The sequence below is a fragment of the Ambystoma mexicanum genome, chromosome 11, assembly GCF_040938575.1.
Source record: "Ambystoma mexicanum isolate Mex_15411 chromosome 11, UKY_AmexF1_1, whole genome shotgun sequence".
NCBI classification, from domain to species: Eukaryota; Metazoa; Chordata; class Amphibia; order Caudata; family Ambystomatidae; genus Ambystoma; species Ambystoma mexicanum.
In genome coordinates, this window is record NC_090934.1 from 63,950,773 (window position 1) to 63,974,441 (window position 23,669).

Genomic DNA, 23,669 nt, shown 5'->3' on the forward strand with positions numbered 1-23,669 from the left:
AACTGCCTCTGGAAGTAACACAGTAACTGCCTCTCGATCTTCCACCAGCACTGCCAGTACTAATTGTCAATAGCTTATTGTAAAGGCCGTCTATCTGTGTTTGTTAAATGAACTGCAAGTCCAATTCACTTAACCATGTGATCAATGAACAAACTAGTCAGATTCAGGAAACTAGCAGCGAGCTGGCTGCTTCCACGAACTAGCGGATGTAGCCAGCTGAAGGAACTTTGTGTTGACATTGCCGCTAAAACCTTAATATTCCCAGCACCCTGTAATATGTAGATAACGTTTATATAAAACTACCGTTTGATAGCTTTAGTGTCCTTCAATATCTCAAATATATCTTTAGAATGCTCTGATAGGTTCATAATTACCCTTCCAAGAACGATCCGTATTATCAGTGTCTTTAGTTTCTAATAAACCTGCATGGTTACTTGTGAACCTTATATTTTCTAATTGAGCTCTCTACTCTCTACTCTCTACTCTAATCAGGTGAACGTGTTGCTTAAGAGTATTGCAGGTCTAGGGAACGTGTGTCAGATTAACACACTTCCCCAGCACATGCACTAATGCCCGTGTCTGCAACATATGACTCTCCAGATGTTTTGGACTACAGTTCCCATCAGGGCTACCCGGCATAGTCAAAGGCAGGGGATCATGGGAGTTGTTACAGACCCCTCAGCGCATCCATGCTCTCTACATGTGGGATAACATGTATTCTAGGAAGTCCACTGTGTGTAATGTTGTGCAAGTTTGCTAGACATCCGAAAAGAAAGTACTGTATGCATGCGGAAATACACTTCTTGACATTGTCAGTCTCTGGTGATTAAGACAGAGTGGCCTTTCGTCACTTATAGCGCTTTGAAAACAGAGAGCGCTATATGTATTATTACATTTAGTAGAATAGCCAAAATGACACGATCTTTCAAACAAATACAGAAATACATTGAGTGATACCACCAGTTCCGAGAGTGTAAGATAAAAGTCTTTAGGAAGAACACATCCTAATATTACAACACATCTTGTCCTTTCATAAACACATACAGTGGTGCAATGCATTAAAAGACACATCTTCCAAATTGTGGAACTTGTACTGCATTCGGTCAGCAGTTGTTTAACACTTTCCACACACTCAATACTACACAAGGGCAAGTTCTCAGGGATCTTTCTATTTTAAACTCGCGCTTACAATTTCCCCAAACAGCAAGAGAGCGCTATATTCTAAATTAAGAGTACACCTATTGTTGGGACAGGGTAGAGAAGCACAAGCCGTGATCTCGTCCTTTCTCCCAGAGCAGAAGCCAGGGCTAAAGATTGAGCTGCCATTTTAGCAGCTAGAAAGCATCACTCATTCTGCTGTATAAACATAAGATGCTATGCGCCTGTTCTATATAGTCTCTGGGATCCCTTCCCTCCACAGTGTTTGTGGCTGCCCTGTTGCTGTGATGTTAGAGTGAGTGATGGAACGCATGCAGAGCATTGAAGGTTGCTTCAAGGAGCTTCCAGGAGCTTCCTGAGTGGTGAGCAGTTGTGGGTCTTCTCCTTCCCCTGTACTTGTAACCTATGGATTGAGACATGAATAAAGGCACCTGCCTGCACTTAGATGAGTCCCGGACCTTCTATTGCTGAAGGCTCCTTATGCTTTCACGCTGCAGAAGCCGTGCTTCCTGGTGACACCGCGCCGAGGCTCGTTCAAGTGCAGCGTGCTTGCCTTGGAACCGGGTCGGTGCCCGGCGTCCTGAATTTGAGACCCCAGCCGAATATACTCCACAGTTAACCACGCCCACCACGTGTGAAACTAAGTACCACGTTGTGGGTATTAGTAATGGTAACAAGCAGCATTAGTTACCAAGTGATTTGAAACTGTATTGCCAATGATAGTGCCAGTGTATGCATTACCATCAATATCTGAAAATCCAGGTATTTCAATTATGTATTTGGCAATGTGGTATTCCTGCTGCACGGTGGAAAGGTTGGAGTAACATGTTAAGTCTTTGTGTAGAACTGCATTGTGTCTCACCATGGCATTTAGCATACTGTGAAGCACAAGTTGTGCACGAGCATCATTTTTCACCAGCGCTTACTTGTGAAAGTGATGTTGAATCCACGCTTTTCCGTAGAGTGGTCGGTTTGGAACTCCAGCCGGGCGACATGGCCGCTGCTCGTCAAGGAAGGTGGCACTTGGTTCCCTGAGAAGGTGCCCAGCACCGGCGACTCCGCCGTGCCACCGTCCTTCACCGCCAGGAAGTCAAACTGGGGCTCCACGTCGAAGTCTTTGAAGGCCAGGTGGATGCGGCTCTCCTGCTTGGCGATGATGAGCCAGACGCAGTGCAGCTGGTTCGCGTACTCCTCCGGGTAGTTTGGGGACAGCACGGTGCCAGAGGACGTGGTGAAGTTGAAAAAGCAAGAAACTGAAAAGAGAAGAAAAAAAATACAAAGACGGTCATGAAAAAAGCTGGCATTCTGTCTAGAGTGTACCTCTATGGATGAAAAGGCAACGCACAAGTTATGATCCTGGGGCACATGGGCAATGCTTAGGAAATTCAATTGTTCCTACAAAGAACATAAACATAGCAAAATGCAGTCAAAAGCCACTGAAGAGGCTGGTGCGTGCTAACATGCATGCCTTACCTATGATGTCATGTGCAGTGATTTCAAACCCTGAACCCTGCCTCCCCTTGCTTAGGTCACTTTCAACGTGAATCTCTGATAAGACATTCCTTTAACCAGTAATCGCTGTTAAAGTTTGACTCCCAGAAATAAACACAAGCTTTTATAGATTGAAACAATGCCTTCGAGGACCACCAATGGCTTCGAGACCCACCACTGGCTTCGAGGCCCACCAATGGCTTTGAGGCACACCAATGGCTTTGAGGCCCACCAATGGCTTCGAGGCACACCAATGGCTTCGAAAATCACCAATGGCTTCGAATGGCACACCAATGGCTTCGAGCCCACCAATGGCTTTGAGGCACACCAATGGCTTGGAGGCGCACCTATATTCCTTCAAGGGAAATATGGTGCGTTCTACTGACTGCACCCATAATCCATGCATTCACAAGTTGCCCTGTCCATGTAATCAATATTGCATGTGGTAACTTCTCCATCATTCGTCAAATCATTCATCAATATATTGGTATAAAAGCACCCCTCTGGTGTCCCATCTATGGCAGTCGGCTGCTGGGTGATCCACCCATTGTCTCGTCCATGTATCTCTCAGTCTGTATTTACTGCCAGGGGTGCTCAACCACCTGTCCGCCCACTGGCCCCTCACCTATCAGTCCATTGGTCCATCCATTCCTCTGTTAATCCAAGATCTTCCTTAACAGCGATTTCCCCACCTCCCTCTACTCTCTAGCCTAACTGAGCTGGGGTGTTCTGCCCCCCTCTGTTCCCTCACCTGATCGCTTGGAGACCTCTCGCTGCCAAATGCCCCCCCTCCTTTGCCCATTGTTAGATCCCCGCTCCATTGGATTGATCGCTTGAGATCTGCTTGCCTCTGTGTGTTCTTCCTCTATGACCTGTAAATTGCTCCATTCCTTCCTGAAGCCAAGGTAGGTCTGTGTTCAATAAATAGATTAATAATGTTAATACGCTCTGTCCATTGCTCATCAATGTACCCAACTTGTAATGGGCCAGTCCCACTAAATAATCCACTATGCCGGCAGCCAGTCCTCACCAGATTTCCCTCAATGCATCTTTGAATTAATCCATTCTGCCATGGCTCTCAATGTACAGCCAGTCACTCTACATGTCACCGTTCACATGTCATCTATATAACCCTCTATGAGTTCATACATCACTCCACTAACTCATGCAAACTTTATCCATACACCTTTAATCAATCAGACTCTCCCAGTCGCTATTAAGTCCCCGACTATAGACAACACACACCTGTCATTAAAGTACTCAATCCGACCAATACATATTCATCAATATTCTTACCCAGCAAGGGAGCCTTGCACAATTCACCTAATACGTATCTATAAAGCCATAGGTCTCCTATGCCACCATATTTCCATTAATTCATGTTGAGACACCAGCTGCGTGTCCACCATTCAACCAACTGATCATTGATTTCACCACGCGTGCAACCCACCAAACCCACTGGAACTCGACCACGAATCCACCCCGCATGTGCTAAAAATGACCAGGACCCAAGACTCTCTCAAGCATTGTGCACTATATCCACTTGCTGAATACATATATCTAACATCAGCAACATCACACCAATGGCTCTCAGGGGCCCAAAAACCCATTGATCTACTTATAAATTCACAAACTCACCACTTCGCCCATTTCCGAACATAGCCGTATACATTGTAACCGAGGTAGACGGCTATCAACATATACACCCAGTGTATGTGCACACCCCAATTCGTAGTGCTAATCTGAAAGTACCCATAACCTCTCAGAAACTCTGCTGCCAGGTGAAGGCATGCATATTGATTAAGGTGGCCTTCTGTTGCTCTTATCAGGTCACCTATTGATAATATGGCAATGCTCCTGAGGAGTACAGCCCCTCGTATATCCACCTGGCCCTTTGCCCACTGCTCAACTGGTCACCATGAACTCATAAGTCCACTGATCCATCACACCCTTCAACACCCCCTCATTTCCCCGCCCACCACATCCCACCTATTCACCATCCATCCATCCATCCATCCATCCATCCATCCATCCATCCTTCCATCCATCCATCCATCCATCCATCCATCTACCCAGTCAAGCAATGACAAACATGCTGCAAGGTTCATCTGTCAATGATCCCTGAAAGTATCTACTATCAATTACCCTAGCCAACTGGCCACCCGTCCACTCTATATGGAGACACTTATGAAGCCAACCAGTCTACTACAGCCTAATAAAATGATGGAACCAGTGTGATACCAGCCATGGAATCTGATTGGTTATCAGAAAGCTTCATAGTCAAAAGATGGTGGCCATAAACAGTAGGTACAAAATAGAATTTAACTAACTCCCCTCTGCCTTTCCCATACCCATGTCCACTAACTCTGCACCCTAGAACTTGAAGTGAACCTCTTTCTAGCCTAGGTATTTCTCCCCGATGGGTGTGTGGGGTATATCGACTGCGCTATGGATCTTTTAAAGTCCGCTCGCTCCTGGTAAGGCCATCATAACCCAACCGAGCAGCTTAGTGGAGCACGAGGTGGGGCTCCTGAAATCCCCACCAGCCCACTGTTTGGAGTTATGCTTGAAGTGTGTCCTGTTGAAAACGAGTCACTCTCTTTCCAATTCTACTGACAGATGCAGGAATGACCTCGACGAGCCGGCTGGATAGCCTTGTATCACCAGATACAGAAAAATCACTGCTGTGCTTCTAAAATTAGGCCAACAGTGGGGAGACGCCATCTTCTCGATAGCCAGACCTGGAAGTTTGGTTGGACTGAAAAGTTTGTTTAATGAAGTTGATCTGTAGATTTGATCTGATCAAAGGAACATCTAAAAGCTGTCACCAGCACGGTTCCTCGCCGCCCCCGACGTTTCCTGCTGGCAAACATCTGCTGTGTTCTGGCTACTGTATCTACACAAGACTCATTATTTCATAGTATTCTTGCTTCCCTTATCTTTCACAAAGTTATGTGCCTGCTGTTCTCTGTAAATTGTGTGTTATTAGTTAACGTGGTATCTCCAGGGTAAAGTCCTGACCCAGACAGGATACCTAAGCATGCACAAACGCCCCCCAATGCAATTCAAAGCTGCTGGAACTAAATGTCGGTGCCAAGAATTATGCAGCCATTAGCAGGGTGGCACTCTGGCACACATTAAAATGCAATGGGGCAACAATGTATATATCTAGGGGCAACTTGATACACTCTAACGCCTTTGGGTAGTGGCATCTTTTGGAGCAAGAACAAATTGCCCTTTTGAGAATGGGCCTTGCTCAAAACTGCTTCCTGAGGTTAAAGGAAGCCCACATTGGTATGGGACTGTCTTGCAATCTCAAAACCCTGAATGCAATCCCCAGTCCTCTCCTTAACTTTGCACTTTTCCTTGTTTTTACTATATTTTCAACTGTTGGATCAGATGTAACCTTTCACTTTGCCTTGCCTTTTGTAGCTTTTCAATTGTTGGATCAGATGTAACTTTTCACTTTTCCTTGTCACTAATACCTTTTCAACGGTTGGGTAAGATGTAAACTTTCGTTTTTTCTTGTCCTTTCTAGCGTTTCAACTGTTGGATCAGATGTAACTTTTCACTTGTCCTTGTTTTTACTGGATTTTCAACTGTTGGATCACATGTAACTTAGCACTTTTCCTTGTCTTTACTAGCTTTTCAACTGTTGGATCACATGTAACTTAGCACTTTTCCTTGTCTTTACTAGCTTTTCAACTGTTGGATCATATGTAACCTTTCAGTTTGCACATCTCTGAAGGTTTGAAAAGTTCAACTTGGTCAAACATGCAGGATTTCAGTATATCCAAGCATTCCTTAAACCAGCTAGCTCCTGCTTAATGATAAGTACTGGGCCTGCTACTCACATCAATGTGCAATAGTGACACTGATGGTGAACTCTATTTGTAATATAGTACTTCATTGAAACGTTCGGAGCCTTCTGGGGACAGTCTCTCTAAACTAGAACTCTGTGGGAGACAGTTAGAAGGCATTGCTTCTAGATAGGACACCCACCACAGCGTAAGCCTCGGGACGGGCACTCTGTCAAGACCACTCGATGAGTAGTCCCCACAGATATTTATTTATTTATATTGACATTTGTAGAGCGCACCTAACCCTGGGGTATCTGGGCGTATTGCTTCTCTGCCTAGTAACCCATCCGAGTCTCAACCCTCCCACAACCTCTAACCCTAACCAGCCTTAGATCCATTGTTTGCCATTGATTCTCCTAAATTGCATCTGACATTTTGCCTTTCTTCAGGAGAGAGTTCTAAATCAAGGTTCCTTTGAACGTTTCCCACAGTGCATCTACTTTCCTCACAAATGAAAACTCAGAGGAAATCCCAAATCCGAGTAACGTAAAAGAAAAATTAATCATTGAGCAGCAGCGCAGATGGCGCAAAGGTGATAGGAACACTCTGAGGATGCAGGGGGAGATGAAATAGAATGCAGAGGTATTAGGACTGCAAGACTGCGCATCAACCATCACAGAAGACCGGATGACACAGCAACATCTGAGCTTAAGGTATGTAAAACCACACCACGTCGGTGGACATTTGCCGCAGGCACCGCTTTACATCCATGCGCTTTGGAATGCAGCAACGACTATGACAAATTCGGTCAAGCTGAAACACCAGACTTGCCACAACTCCTCTGCCATTAGAATACAGTGACGACCTGCGACAAATTACAATCTAGATGTATACACAATGAGTCTCCCGCACTGGTGCTCTATCATGACCTCCCTCTTCACACGCCCACATGCCTGGCCTCTTGGGGACCTTATCAGAGCCCAACCAGCCCTTCGATGTTCTAATCCTGGCCAAATGCACACACATGTCTTAGGCTTCCTCTTAGAAATGTGCCATACCTGGACTTCTGCCCCCGAAGGTAATCCTACCACTATATACCACTATATAAATGATTCCTACAATACAATGAAAGAGAGAGTGCCGATGGGAAAAAAGCTAATCGAACTGACCGTTCTGTGTCACAGCCATGAAATACAAGATATAAGACACAGCGAAGCAAAATATGGTTCGCCTGGTTTTGACCGATTGATATTCTATTTCTATTCTTATTTTGTTTCTTATGTGATATATACCTCTGAAGGTTGCAAGAAGTTATTGGACGTATCAGTACTTCTCTGTGTTTGGCCCAATGACCTGGACCAGCCTCCCTGCCTCACGTCGCTCCCCAAACTCCCTTGCTTCCTTTCAGAAACATCTAAAAACTCTACTCTTTTCCTGACTGTAACCCCTTGCAGGTTCTTCAGTACATGGCACAGACCAACAACCTAATGAAAACGTCATTACTGCAGACGCAGTTCACCCTGCCTGGTACATGTTTATGTTTTGCACACTACAAACATACATATAGCATAGCGAAACGCTCTTCAGCCTGGAAGATTGCAAGATGAATGAACGAAAGCAGACAGCAGAGCAAGGGGGTCCAGAGAGATGCTTGGCTACCTGGTCAATTGGAAAGAGGCCATGGAAAAGAGCTCTGAGAGAGAGGAACGTCTTACCAGGTAAGACTGGGGACCATCCTGAAGCGTCCTCTAACAGCAGTGCTCACCCCCTCAAATGCGAAAGGAAAAGTGGTTTGGTGGAAACACAAGTTTCCCCTATATGACCCCATGTCTTCCTCAAGGCTAAATTAATTCTTGGCTGCCCATGGTGGATGGGTGTATGGCTTGCCGGTTGGACAATCCTGTTAGCAATGGCAGAGCTAGATGCCTTGGCTTCATTGGGTAATTCAAGATTGGCCTCAGGTATTTGTGATTTAGTAATCCTCTGGGTGTTGGCCTCAGTGGGCTTGCTGTGCCTTTCCGCTCCTGTTTTCCATTGCTGGTCTCTGGATAGTGACTAGTCACCATCCAGAGACCAGGCGAGGAGAACAGGAGCAACACATACCCGACGATAATCTTCACTTACCCAATGAAGGCAAGGAATCTGGCTCTGTCATTGCTAGAGGGACTGTCCAACCGGCAAGCTATAAACTCATCAACGATGGGCAGCTAGAAATTAATGTAGCCTTCAGAAAGACCCTTGAGGGTCGAAACACATGCTGGCTGACCTACCTAAATCACTGATTCAATTATTTTCATGAAAACTTGAAAAAACGTTGTGCACCTTATTATCAGCGCAAGAATTACGGGGTCAAACCTTTTCACGTTAATACAAGAGGCGTGGGCAACACCTCTCCTTCCCGTAAACTTGCTGCTAATTAAATTTACCAAAACTTAAACAAACCGTATACCTAGTGCTGCTTGAGTTCATTCTGCCTCCAGTACCCACTTTCACCTAATTTACAACTTGAACCTATAGAAATGATGGAGGACGTCTTCAATGAGGAGGACGATATAAGCAGAGTTAACAGCGGTAACATCGAAAAATGACTACTGAAATGCAACTGAGGTGGCAAGCATGATGGTGTCACTAAATCAATGTCTGTCTGTTCGTCATGGATACGAAGCTTGTATCCCCTCACGGAAATGACAGACAGCACAATTAACAATGTTAATTAGAACATGTAGACAATGGATGAGAGGCTTCAGTTTGGAGGGCACCATGTGGCGGTATAAGCAATGCTTTTGCCCAGCAATCCTCTATAGCCTTGAGAGCCTGACAGTGTACGATCTTAACTGGCTATGGACCGTTGAGGGTTGCTTTTGGTGGAGAATGTCTTCCAATGGAGATTTTCAGATTAGAACTCGGCCACATCTCCTTGGAAGCAGGTGTATTGCTGAAGCGAGGGCCACTTTATATTAAGACATTAAGTACCCTGAGATTCCCTTTGCTGTCCTCTTTAGGAATGGAAATGAGATATGATATGGTATGATATCATATGATATGATATGATATGGAATTTGGTACGTGCCTATATACACAAGATCTCAAGGGTGTGTTTCTCACGCTGGATCTGTCATAATGTAAGATGATTGGTTGGCTTTCTGATTGGGAGGCAGGTTTTTATGAATTAAAGTGTTCAATTGTATTGAAGACAGAAAACTGGGATTGGTATCAGAATTAGGATCACTTAGCAAAATTGAAACAATACACCCATTTCCTTTGTATGCTCTCTAATTATAAAAGGCTCAACCCTATCGTTCATTATGTCCTTCTTCGCTTTTATGTAGATTTGTATTTTTTACTGGAGGCTAAAACATCTCCCTGCACTGTGGGTAATTGGGCCAGCACTTAATCTCCCATCAGACAAGAGAGCTTTTTGCATTTTGTAAATTGAACAACGTAATGGAGACGGCTAAACATGTGCTGACTGAATGCAATCAGCTGGGGACCCCTTACATGTGTAATGTGGGGGCTTTTGTGCATAATATGGACTCTATTTAAGAACCAGCCTTTTGGTATGTTTGCCTGAACTGCATCTTGCACTTTATAGAATAGGGGGGATTGTGCGTAAAGCTGTCATGGTGAGTAAATAAAATTGGTTTAAATGAATGTTTTACTTTTGTAGCAATTGTTTATTATATAGTATATGTATTGTACGGTATTTTTTACATGTTTTAACAGTTATTGCAATTTGAGTTTTATCATGAGGAAGGTTCATTTGAACTATATCACATTAAATAAATTATAAATAATGATGTTACTAAATCTCCGTGCATTTAATGGTAGGATGCCAGGGGATATCCCAGCGAAAAACACATTTGCGAGTGGTTTGCATTCAAGCTGTGTTGATTATGTCCTTGTTAACCCAGATTCACACCTGGGGATCGGCGCTCATCCAATCAGGTGGCTGGAACAGCAGGCGAGAACACAGATTGCTCTCGCATGTTCCAGCCACCCAATGCCCTTCGGTGTTGCCATTAAAAAAGAAAAAAAATGTTTTTAATACGGGCGGCAACAGGGATCCTCTACCTGTGCTTGCCCACTTCCCCAAAACAAACACAACCCCTTCTAAACCCCCTCGCAGCTCCCCACTTTCCTGCTGGGCCGGAGCCTGGAATGGAAAGCGACCACCGCCCACTAGAACTAACAGTGGAAAGTACTATGATAGGGATATATAAAGCTAGCAACGGGGGAACTAAAACAGAACAGGGCATGCTAGATAGGTTATTAAGTGGAAAACATTCAGTAAAGAGGAGATACTAACAAACTTCTGCAGTACTCTACTACCACTACTGGAAGAAAAAAAAATGGCAGTAAAGTTAGTACGAATGAAAGCATACTTCTATGTTATGTAAATATAACAATTGAGCCCTGAGGATTATTTGCTGCTAGAAGGAGAACACAAACAAGAAACAAACAATCAAGAAAACAAAAACACTGTGGTATGACAAAGACTGCTGAGGGGCAAAATACAAATTGATTGAATGTGCTAAGAAGGCCTCCCTTGAGGGTACGTCAACATTGCATGAGGCTAGAGGGTGAGATAAAAAGAATTCCTAAAACAATAAGAAGGAGGAATATTCAGAAAAATCATGGGAGTCCTTATTGACAGCTATCAAAAATAAATATATGCCGTGGTTCCGGAAGCTTATAGGGGCAGGAACAGCTAAGAACCAGATGTCGATTCATGGACATAGCCTGTGGTAGGATGGCATGAGGGCATCCAAAGCCTAAACAGTGAAACACACATGTACACCGAGCAAGATCCACCGGCAGCAATTAGTAACAACTCTGGGCAAGTCCACCTAGGATTCAATACCTGAGGAAACACGGGCAGCAATTTTGAATCAAAAAAACGTTAAAGCCCCAAGTCCTGATAAAATTCCAATAGAACTGTACCAATCAGAAGCCTGGATTTGGCTGCCCAATCATACATGTCTATGCAATGCAGTATTCTCCCTCTGTATAAGAAGGGAGGATCCATGTAATTACCATCTTATTTCATTGCTGGATGTAGGCGGTAACATATTTGCCCAAGCAGAACTGGTGTGTTTGGAGACGTGGTCAGAGGATTCCAATTAGTCATCAGCAGCAGAGAACAGAGTTTATGCTTGCAACTTCTCGGTGATAAATATGTTGCCTTACGGGGCATGAACCTATATACTGTATTTATTAATTTAAAGACTGCACTTGAAAGGGTCCCAAGAGCAAGGCTGTGGAGTATTTTATCAAAGCTGAACATTCCTCTAGCGTTTCTCAAGGCAATCCAAATCCTCTCTAAGAATGCCTTCATCAGAAGAATCAAGATTATAAGATAAGAAAGGACACATTTGAAACTGCACTTTAAATTCTCCTGGAAATGCCACTGGCACAAAGAATATTTATTTATTTGTGCTACACAATTAGGGAACAGATAAGGCATTAGCTTGCACAATTAGTGTGTTTTAAAATAGAAATGATTTGGTGACAGGAAGGCGTGTACACAAGATAGGGACTCATTACACTGTAGGTAGACAAGGTTGCTACTGCCCAAAGAAAGATCATTAATGTGACAGGAATGCACCAGGAAATTGGTAGAAATCAAATCAAATGTGTCCTGCAGAGGAAAAGAATGTGACAAGCAGTTGCCATTCTAAACTGTACAAGCAAAAGAGAGAATTACGCTCTGTAGCTTCAATAGGGGACCACACCTAAGCACGCTATTTGAAACAAATACATTTAATTCAGGAAAATGCTGCAGTGGCTGGACATAGCTGCCTCAAAGGAATATCTAAAGGCAGGACACTGTAGTGGAAGTTTACATAACAGAACAAGATACCATTGCCTGTGCAACGACCATTCAACCATTAAGGTGAATCAGTTATGAGAGCATGGCATACTATTTAAAGTCCATGGTACGAACAGAGCATCTGAGGAAATCTCCTAAGTGGCTGACAGATTAATGCCTCATCAATCCGCTAGGCATGACAGAGAAACACAGATGCAGCTAAAAAGACAAATAATTGCTGCAAAAAAATCTTAACATGGTGGAAGTAACATGACTCATAATATTTATTCATAAATGTGTGAAGAACAGAATGGCACATTTACTGTTGCAAGAACAGGGAGGGCTGGAATTACTGGAAGTTGAGCAAGAACAAAGTCCTTGAAACTCAGAGACATCATGGGGGAGATAACAATGACTTTTTTATTTAATTAAGAACAAAGGTGATACACTTGTCCTCTCCTCCCTTCTACATACACATGTCATCATTCTGCATGTTCACGGAGAGTGTGAACGCATGTCACCCGATAAGCATATGTCCTTTTCACTGCAGAAGTAATTTAGGGCTTACCAATAATATTCAAGCATGACGAAGTCACACATTTTTATGGGATGTTTTATGGGTGGGACTTTAGATAGAGAGTTACTCTATCAGTAGGGTGGGACATATAGGTACTATATGTAGCTTAGCACTAAGGACCAATGAGCAGTAGAGGTAGGTCTTCATAGCTCAGTGATTATGATGACATCAGAGTGACTCATTTGCATTATATAAACTGTGTTTTCTGCCCAAATGGAGAAGAATTTGAGAGAGATAGTTTGGCTGTCGGTGTTGTGTTCTCCCAAGCTTTCACATACTTCCAATAAAGCTGAGTTACCTTGCATTTGGCATACCACATTCTACTCCGTGTGGTCTCGTTATTGGCAAATACTAAGTAGAGGGCTATACTGTTTTTGAACCTCTGATTTTCAACCTCGAGAACATGGAAATGGGGACGTTAAGGTTGCACTAGAAGCTTGCGAATTGTAGCAACCTTACCATCATTGAAAACAAGTTTGTAAAGAACATTCTAGGTCTGCCCACCGATGCCCCCAAATGTCCTGTTAACATGGAGACAAACCTGCGAAGAATTGACACATTATGCGCAAGTCACGGCCTGTGTAATGATGGATTAGGATTTGGACTTTCCCAAGGTTAATCAAATAGAGAGAAGAGGTAGAACATGTGCTGTCTCAATAGGGGGGCGGGGGGGCACACATTCTCATGGTATGTCCATATTTGCGGATTTTTTAATAGCATAGGGCACAGCGAATTACCAAAGCATATCGACAGTTAATATACGTTTTATATAATATAGAGGCATGAGAGAGAGCAAGAAATTAAAGAATGTTTGACATCCTGGACTCTTCACCAATAGACTATATTGATGCAGAGTGATTGTATAGCTAAAATGGTTTCAACATGTGCCAGGACACAATGTTTTTTTTTTGTTTTTTTTTACAGTAATATGCATTACACCTCCTCCCATTTAAATCCATGGACATCTAGGCCACTTTCTAAGAGAGGCAGTAGGAGTATCTATAATACATTCCCCAAAGTATTTTGTCCAGTGATATTTTCTCAGCTAACAGTCAACTCTTGCGGCAACGTTTTGCCAGTGGAGGGTGGGTGGCAGCGATTACCACTACTCAAATCTAATTCTGTCCTTCTTACAAAAACGGCATAAATAACTAAGACCCTATTCCAGTTGTATGGTGGCAACTGAGATGGCTGGAAGTAGCCCAATGCCAGGCTATCAACAATGGCATTCTAATTCATTGAGAACAGCCTTATTTATTACCCCACTTTGCACTCCCTTATATTGCCATTTGGGCAGACATCCCCCAACATGCCTCCCTCAATGGTATTGTTAGTATATACTTTTATAACGAAAACCTTGCTGAGGAGCAAGGTATTGCTGTACAAGTCTTAGATCAGAACATTGCTAGTGATAATTTAACAAGTAATTCAGTAAACATTAGTAATCATTATCACAGTGCGATGCATGGATGTGGGTGTGAGCAAGATAGACGGATTCTAGGTTACACCAAAGTAGTGTTGGACGAGCCAAGTTTGTCATTGTTTCCCAAATGAAGAAGACTTGGAGCCATTCAGATCGCGTCCAGACTGGAGTTCCAGAGGATTGGAGCATAGCATGAGAAGGACTGTTTCCTAGTTTCTGCTTTGCGACCGACTACCCAATGAAAACTCTGTTTAATCGCCGGGGCATCTGGTAAAATGAGTTTGCCTCTTTTATGGGACACAATGTTGGAGGTGTGTAGCCAAAGATACACACCACGATATTTAAATGATTGCACATGCTCTTTAATCCCTTAGAAAATGACCTACGTTCAGCCCTTTTCTGCATTAAGTGACATTGGGCCTTATTACAAGTTTGCCGTTCTGGAAACAAGGGTGCTGGTAAGCTTAACAGCACCGTTGTTTACAGACAGCATACGACAGGACTGCCTGCTGGAGCCGCCGTGCCCGACAGGTCAGTGCCTACCAGGCACAGCAGCCACGGTAGGCAGACCGTCACGGAAGCAGCAGCACCATTAGCAACATTGCCAGTGCTTCCGTGATCCCCATTCCCATCGAGTCCTGTGCGACTCTATGGGAATGGGGATTAACAAAATGACCGGCACCTGACTTTCCGGGCTGCAGGGGTTGTAATCTCCCGGTGGCACTGGGAAGTCAGGCGCCGGAAAATATTTATAGGTCTGGCGGGAACTCGCTGGTAGCACGGTTACCGCCGGACCTGTAACGAGCCTCATTGTGTTCATATCGCAATGTACATTTAAGATGTGAGTGGCCCTTTCCACAAGCTACTGGGTACGTTTAAATGTTTGGGGGAAATCAGAACGATCCTAATAGATATTAAAGGAAGTCAATGAGGGTCCTTTTGTAAAAAGTGTAAATTGCATGCGCAGGATCAACATTAGCACGCACGTGCTGTTGGGTCCCCTGCGTGCAATGTTTCAAACCTTTTACATAACTGAGTGCAACAATAAAGAATAACAACAGGAAAACTTGCCTTTGTTCTGTGCTATTATTCTCTTTTTCATGAAACATGTAAATGCTGCCTGAAGATTGTGGGTTTCGGATGGTGGTTACAGTGGATTCACATGGAATCTGCCTGCTTTTAGTAAATGCTCAAACTAGGTCGATTCTATTGGAATCTGTGGTCGTGATTGCATGAATATCCCAAGCCATGAATATCCCAAGCCATGAATATCCCAAGCATGTGCTCTCGGAGGTCTGTGGATGAACGCTTGGTGGAAAAGTTAATTCTGTGCCGTGCTCCTTGTCCACCTCCGAATAGCTCTATAGCCCTGAGTCTTTTGGTTGTAGCCATAGCCCCAGTTAGAGTCTCAGGAGCTACAGCCAAAAGGCTAGCTACCCCCGAGTCCCAACAGTCCCGACATTAGTGTAGCCCCGGATCTTTTCCAGACCTAGCAACACCCTTGCTGGAGTGACTCAGGAGATAACGGGCAACACTAATAAGAGGAAGTCATGTGTATCCAATGGCGTGTTGCATTGTTGGGTACCGGTGACCATTAAGCCTTATCGCCTTACTACGAGGTCCCTTTGCGGGACCCGACCTTAACGCCTGGTGTAGACCAGCCGTTAAAGTTGGGTCCCGCAAAGGGATCTTGGTGCTAATTACGGTACCGAAATTTGCGGTACCGTAGTTAGCTCCTTCCCCATTCCCATAATGCCCTATGGGCAAGACATTATAGCCTTGATGTGGCATTACAACCCACAAATCATACATGTGTGTCAATCCAACCTTTGTAATGTATTCATGTATTTATTTTATTTCTTGTTACGCGCCACATGCCCATGTGTGTAAGTAGTTACATACAAGCGGACAGTAGGGAAATGACGAGGGTCCCAATTCTCTCCGTTAACCCTTAGTATGAGTGACTCATTCTTTTCCCAAATCTGCGTTTCTTACTTTGCTCTTACTCAAGGCTATTCCATTGGGCGGCAGTTTACAACACTTCAGCTGTGAGTAATCCTATTCCTGCCGAAACGTAGCTCGCTCTAAGGTACAAGCATGTGTGTGCTCTAGGTACCAAGACAAATCCCTCCCAGCTGGCAGCCCAGAGTCCCGCCGGTTCAACGAGAGAGCCATTAGCGAAGGCACGCAGTGGGGTACCGGCTTTCACCGCTTGGCACCAGTCAAGAGTTTCCGCTCTATATCCCCTGCTATTAAGTGCTTCTACCCTCAGTTCCCTTATTAACATTTATATTTTAAAATACAATAATACAGATTATGGCCACTACAGGCAGGAATATTTAAGCAAGACATGACTTTTAATTTAATATTCCGGAAATGGCTGGATTTGGCCCACATGTGTCCCGCCCCGGCGTTATTCCCCACAGGCATTAACCTCTGCGGCTAAGTGGCTCCAGTCAAATAATGAAGACATTAACAGTCATTTAGCTCACAACTCGCGGACGCGAGTCGCTCCTAATGGAACAGTAAATGGTTACATTGGAATTATGGGAGAAAAGCAGTTAGAAGTCCTGAGAGTGCATAGATTAAACTCCAGCCCTTTCTCGTTCGGACTGCATTGTGCATTTTACTTATAGAACGCGTTCGCCGCTGAAGCGGAATCGAGATCACGCTATGCACGGTTACCATCAAAGACAATCCTGGATTGTTGGTGCTAAGCCGAAGGCAGAAGAATTGGTACAATGTTGTTACATCGGTAGGATTTTCTTTTCACAGAGATATTAGCTGAACATTTTCGGCTGAAAAAACTCATTGAAAAATACTGGGTTGTGTGGGTAAGGGGATATAAGGGCTAGTGGGTGTGGGGAATAGGGACTAGATAATAGGGAAGGGGACTTGGAGGGGAAACCCCCCAAAAGAAATAAAAATGTTGAGGAGTTTATGTGGCTGAACATTTTCTGCAACAAACTCAGCGAAAAAAACCTGGCGATCTAAGAACATAGAAGCAGAAGAATCGAGATAGGTGGTTTTGAAAGTGTCGACGATTAAGGCGCACTGCAACTGGTGCGGCTTAAAGCCAATTGGAGCATAGCAGGCAATATGTAATGCCTCTTGATTGGAAGTACCTGGCCAGTCCTGCTCAGGCAGTAATTAGACATCCAAATGAGTCTTGTGTAATTGCCTGAATAAAGACGAATGGACAGTAATTACGATTCAATATCCAGCATGTGACAAATGAGGTCACAAATAGCTTTCATGAACATCAGCCGGACTAAGCATGCCTAGAGTGACGTACCCACATTAATTATCTCTGGGGTGCAGTCAATCTGAGCAGAATACACCTGTTTACTCCAGTAGCCTTGACAGAATCCTTAAGTCTTCAATGCATTAGAATCGAAGTGTCTAGCATTGCACTATGCAGATGAGAGACGTCTAGATGGTGATGAACCAAAACGGAACTCACCAAACACCCCTCATCAAGAGTCTACTTGACCAGCTTCCTGTGATCTATGCCAGGGGTCTGCAACCTTTGGCGCTAGAATACAAATCCCGCCAGCCCAAATCGGCAGCGTCAATGAGGGGGTCATGGTAACCATAGTGCAAAGTATTTAGTGAGTTGCAGGATACAGCCCGCTCTTTCACACGGCAATAATGCACAGATGACGTTTCAGGAGCCTACTCTAGATGACGTTTCTGGAGCCTACTCTAGATGACGTTTCTGGAGCCTACTCTAGATGCCTAGCCTTCTCTAGATGACAGAATTGCGTTTGACTTTATCAACCATACTGCAGTTGACTAGATTCGAATTACCAACATTAGAATGACCTAGAATCTAAAAAGTCATACCAGAAACCCGTGTCTACATTCAACCAGACCACATCTGCCTAGAAAAGCGTCAGCACAGATGGAATTGCCTTAACACCACACAATGGAATGTTCTAACTACAACTCCCATTGGCCTGAGCCAGAATATACAATGGTAAGGCATCTTGAAAGTTGTATTCCAAAATATCAGGAAGACAGCAGGTTACAGACCCCTTTGCTAGACTTTACCTTGTAACACTAGACCCATGCACTTAAGGGCCAGTGCTGGCTCTGCCACCAGCTCGGGCATCACCAATGCTAAACGAAGGGAAATCGATAAAGCATGTTTTCTCCCTCAGGCTCTGCTGCATGGAGATTGAGAGTCCAGGCGCATGGAAAGGTGGTCCTGGCTCTTGCGGTGTGAGACTCTCGGGGTACATGCACAAGATCGAATATAACATCATGAGTCATTGTTTGACTTCAACAGATTGTGAACAGCCAGATTCCAACTAGTATTCATATAAATGAACAGACGCTAGTAATCCACACTGGAGCCAGGGTCAATTTTAGAGTCAGCATTGAGAATCCTAAAGCTGAAATGAAAACCCAGCAGACGCTGCCCTTTGTGGTCCCTGTCAGCTCACCTTACTTTCTCAGTGTCAGTCCCAACTGAAACCTTCATATTTTCACAGCAATGGGACAGGGGGTGCACATGACAATTTCAGGACAGACACAGGTCCCTTAATGCCAGAGGAGTGGCAGGATCCTACAGAGCAAGCCATGTCTGGGTCTGAAATCCAGTGGTCCTAAAGGATGATCAGTTTAGTCCAGGCACAGCTTCCTTGAGTGTATACGAATGTCACAATAAGGCAGACTGAGTCAAGCCAGTACCTGCACAGTTCCCTTGGGGGCAAAGGAGTGTCAGAATACTGCAGACTGGGCCAAGAAGCTACCCGGGCAGCTCCCTTGGGATAATAGGAGTGCCACACATCTGCAGACTGAACCAAGTCACTACCTGGCCAGTTCCCTTGGGAGCTTAGAAGTGTCACATTACAGCAGACTAAGGCAAATCAGTGCCTGGGCAGCTCCGTTGGGAGCGTAGCTGTGTCACAATATTACAGACTGAGCCAAGTCAGTTGCTGGACAGCTCCCTTGGGAGCATATCAGTGTCACAATACTGCAGACTGAGACAAGTCACTACCTGGGTAGTTCCCTTGGCAGCATAGAAGTATTGCATTACAGCAGACTGAGACAGGTTGTAGAGTAGCAGGTATACACTTCATGCCTAGCTCCCACCCCCTCTCCTCCATCATGCTGGAACAGCAGGAGAAGAGCCCTATGTGGGACACCAGGTCTCATCTCAAGATCGCACCGAGTGTATGAGAGATGATATGCACTCAGACAACTGTATCAAATGTACCGCCGCACTGAGAGGGTGGAAGTATGTCTGCACACACCATTGGACATCATAGAGCTATAAGTGAAATCAGACAAGGGCAGAGTGACATCATGGAAGAAGGATACTGAGACACACTGAAACGACATGCCAATATTCAAAGAATAAGAATGTATCTGAGGTAACAAGAGACACATCAGCGGGCCAAAATAAACGATTTTGAAACCAAGCTCAAATTATGCCGCAGCTTATTAGTGAGGACGTAACATTGTGTAACAAGAGAAACATGTAATCAAATATGAAGAAACCATATATGCAAAGAATATAAAGTAACCTGCTGATTAATAAGTGTATATAGACATAAACGCAAGGTAGATGCGACATATAGAGGCTTGCTGACGAGGAAAACATAACATAGCTAGACTGGCCATGATGGAAAGATAGATGCCGGACTCATATGTAAACCAGTCAAGCTACCTCGGAGACAGACCAGAGCTGCAGAGTCTGGAGGTGCTGGAGAAATAGCTTTGTGTGAGGAATAAAGAGGAGTCAATTGGCCTGGGATTAAGGTTGCTACATCAAGGAATAATTACACAAGGGGAGTCAAAAGGGCAAGCTGTGTACATGACACATATTTGTTTTAGTTTAAATAAAGACGAAAACATCTGCAAGAGCCACGTATTGGACATTTAAAGATGCGGAAAACCTATGCAAATGGAGTGAGCAAGTCTCCAGAGGCCAAGAAGGGTAATGACACCCAGCTTACTTAAATTAAATAGCAGTAAATAGAAGGTCGAGATGGACACATGTGTGGTCTCTTCACACGTTATTCAGAAGTTGAAAACAAGGGCTATTCATTAAGCCCGAACAAAGATAATTGAAAGATAAGGCTAAGGGAGTAACAATGGTAAAAGATGAATGGATGGGAGGGCAGATATTCCCCAAACTAGATGAGAAAGGCATTGATGGGGTTCGAGAAAGAGAAGAGTGGGAAAAGAACGAAGGAGAACATGAGAGAGCTTACAAAGAATAGAAGGAAAGAGAGAGGAAGCAAAAGGAAGAACAAAGAATGAATGAGGCAAAGAAAGAAAAAGCAGAGACTGCAAGAAAAGAAACAAGAGGAGATAGAAATACAAAGATTGTAAGTACGAAAGTTACAAAGAAGGCAAAAGGAAAAACAAATGAAAGATATGCGGAGAAGGAAAGAAGAGATGAACAGTAGTAGGGACTAAAGAATTATGAGATAGTCTACTTAATAGAAGTATAGTGCAGATCGAAGCACGAGTTTGATCTGAAGAAGAAAGATGGTCACAATAGCCCCACAGGGAGCTGCAAGGGATAACGGAAATACAAACATGGGCTGATGAGCAGGAAGCAGAAAATATAGGGAAAATGATTGTGGATTTATATAGGCAAATAAGGGACAAAGATCGGTGAAAGACCAAGGATAATGTTGAAGGATCCTTATCGAGGGAAACAGGAGACAGGTCAGCTGACATCATCACAGACGAGCATAGAACGCTGTCTTTAAGTAGACTAGATCTTGATGTAGAAAGGGACAAAAGCCGTACAAGCTGGGGAATAATGATATCAGACAAAGAAAGGGAAGAAAACGATAAAGCGTGAAGAGAGGGTGCAGGTGGTTTTTCGAAAGAGTCAAGTGTAGAAAAAGGGATAAAATGTTCAGACCTAGAGGACCCTGAAGAAAAAACACCAGAACAACCACCATTAATGAGCGACCACAAGCACAGTCACACAGTGGAGGAGATCTATCCCCACCTTATGTAAGAAGATTGAGGTCACTAGCGGGAAAGAGACAAATGGGTGCAACTAGCACTACCTGGAAACAAGAAGTGTAGGAGGGTATGATTATGGATCAGGGTTTTCACAATTCCCATCATTAGAGAAAAGGGGAGGTAATTCCATCTAGCACATGAGATGCGTCAAGGTGCTAGAGCATGAGGTCACTACCTGGGCAACTCCCTTTGGAGAATAGAAGTGTCACAATACAGCAAACTGAGCCAAGTCACCACCTGTACACCTCCATTGGGAGCATAGCATTGTCAAAATACAGCAAAATGAGACACGTCACCACCTGGGAAGCTCCCTTTGGAGCATAGCAGTGTCACCATATTGCAGACTGAGAGAAGTCTGTACCTGGCCAGCTCCCTTGGGATAATTTCAGTGTCACAATACTGCAGACTGAGCCAGTTCTCTACCTGGGCAGCTCCCTTGGGCTATTAGCAGTGTCACAATACTGCAGCCTGCAGCAAGTACATACCTGCACAGCTCCCTTGGGATCCTATCAGTGTCTCAATACTACAGACCAAGCCAAGTCACTACCTGGGCAGCTTCCTTGAGAGCACAGATGTGTCACAATACTGCAAACTGAGCCAAGTCAGTATATGGGCAGCTCCCTTGGGAGCCTATGGTCACTACCTGGGCAGCTCCCTTGGGAGCCTATGGTCACTACCTGGGCAGCTCCCTTGGGAGGCTATGGTCACTACCTGGGCAGCTCCCTTGGGAGCCTATGGTCACTACCTGGGCAGCTCCCTTGGGAGGCTATGGTCACTACCTGGGCAGCTCCCTTGGGAGCCTATGGTCACTACCTGGGCAGCTCCCTTGGGAGCCTATGGTCACTACCTGGGCAGCTCCCTTGGGAGGCTATGGTCACTACCTGGGCAGCTCCCTTGGGAGGCTATGGCTCACTATCTGGGCAGCTCCCTTGGGAGGCTATGGTCACTACCTAGGAAGCTCCCTTGGGAGGTTATGGTCACTACATGGACAGCTTCCTTGGCAGGCTATGGCCACTACCTTGGCATCTCCCCTGGGAGGCTATGGTCACTACCTGGGCAGCTCCCTTGGGAGCCTATGGTTACCACCTGGGCAGCTCCCTTGGGAGGCTATGGGCAATACCTGGGCAGCTACCCTGGGAGGCTATCGTCACTACCTGGGCAGCTCCCTTGGGAGCCTATGGTTACTACCTGGGCAGCTCCCTTGGGCCACTATGGTCACATTACTGCAGACTGAGCCAGGTCACTACCTGGGCAGCTCCCTTGGGAGCCTTTAATTGTCATATTACTGCAGACCGGGGAAAACACTACCTGGGCAGCTCCCATGGGAGTATAGCAGTGTCACATTACTGCAGACTCAGCAAGGTCACTACCTGGGCAGCTCCTTTGGAATCATGCCTGTGTCTGCAGACTGAGAAAAAGTCACTACCTGGGCAGCTCGCTTGGGATCCTACAAGTGTCATATCACTGCAAACTTGTTCAAGACACGACCAGGACAACTTCCTTGGGAGCAAAGCAGTGTCAGAGTGCCGCAGAGTGAGCCAGGTAACTACCTGGGCAGCTCCCTTGAGAGCCTATAAGTTTCACATTTCTGTAGACTTGTCCAAGACACGACCAGGACTACTCCCTTGGGAGCATAGCAGTGTCACATACCAGAAGCCAGGGCCCTGCCACTGCCTGGGAAGCTGCCTTGAGAGTTGAAGAGTGTCACATACCAGAAGACGGGCCCTGCCAGTGACTGGGAAGCTGCCTTGAGAGCTGCAGAGTGTCACATACCAGAAGACAGGGCTCTGCCACTGCCTGGGAAGCTCCCTTGCGAGCTGAAGAGTGTCACATACCAGAAGACAGGGCCCTGCCACTGCCTGGGAAGAAGCCTTGAGAGTTGAAGGGTGTCACATACCAAAGACAGGGCCCTGCCACTGCCTGGGAAGCTGGCTAGAGAGTTGAAGAGTGTCACATACCAGAAGACAGGGCCCGGCCACTGGTGGGAAGCTGCCTTGCGAGCTGAAGGGTGTCACATACCAGAAGACAGGGCCCTGCCACTGCCTGGGAAGCTGGCTAGAGAGTTGAAGAGTCTCACATACCAGAAGCCGGGGCCCTGACAATGCTTGGGAAGCTACCTTGCGAGCTGAAGAGTGTCACATACCAGAAGACAGGGCCCTGCCACTGCTTGGGAAGCTGCCTTGCGAGCTTAAGATTGTCACATACCAGAAGACAGGGCCTTGCCACTGCCTGGGAAGCTGGCTAGAGAGCTGAAGAGTGTCACATACCAGAAGACAGGGCCCTGCCACTGCCTGGGAAGCTGCCTTGCGAGCTGAAGAGTGCCACATACCAGAAGACAGGGCCCTGCCACTGCCTGGGAAGCTTGCTAGAGCGTTGAAGAGTGTCACATACCAGAAGCCAGGGCCCTTACAATGC

At 45.2% G+C, this 23,669-nt stretch overlaps 1 protein-coding gene across 1 annotated transcript in view; it reads right to left on the minus strand.

Moving 5' to 3' along the window:
* The window catches only part of CSMD2 (CUB and Sushi multiple domains 2), a 2,010,406-nt gene that overhangs the window by 576,557 nt on the left and 1,410,180 nt on the right, over nt 1-23,669 (minus strand). Inside the window, exon 14 of the mRNA XM_069622557.1 lies at nt 2,085-2,411. Coding sequence (XP_069478658.1) covers nt 2,085-2,411 — 327 coding nt within the window. The remainder of the gene's footprint in view (nt 1-2,084; nt 2,412-23,669) is intronic.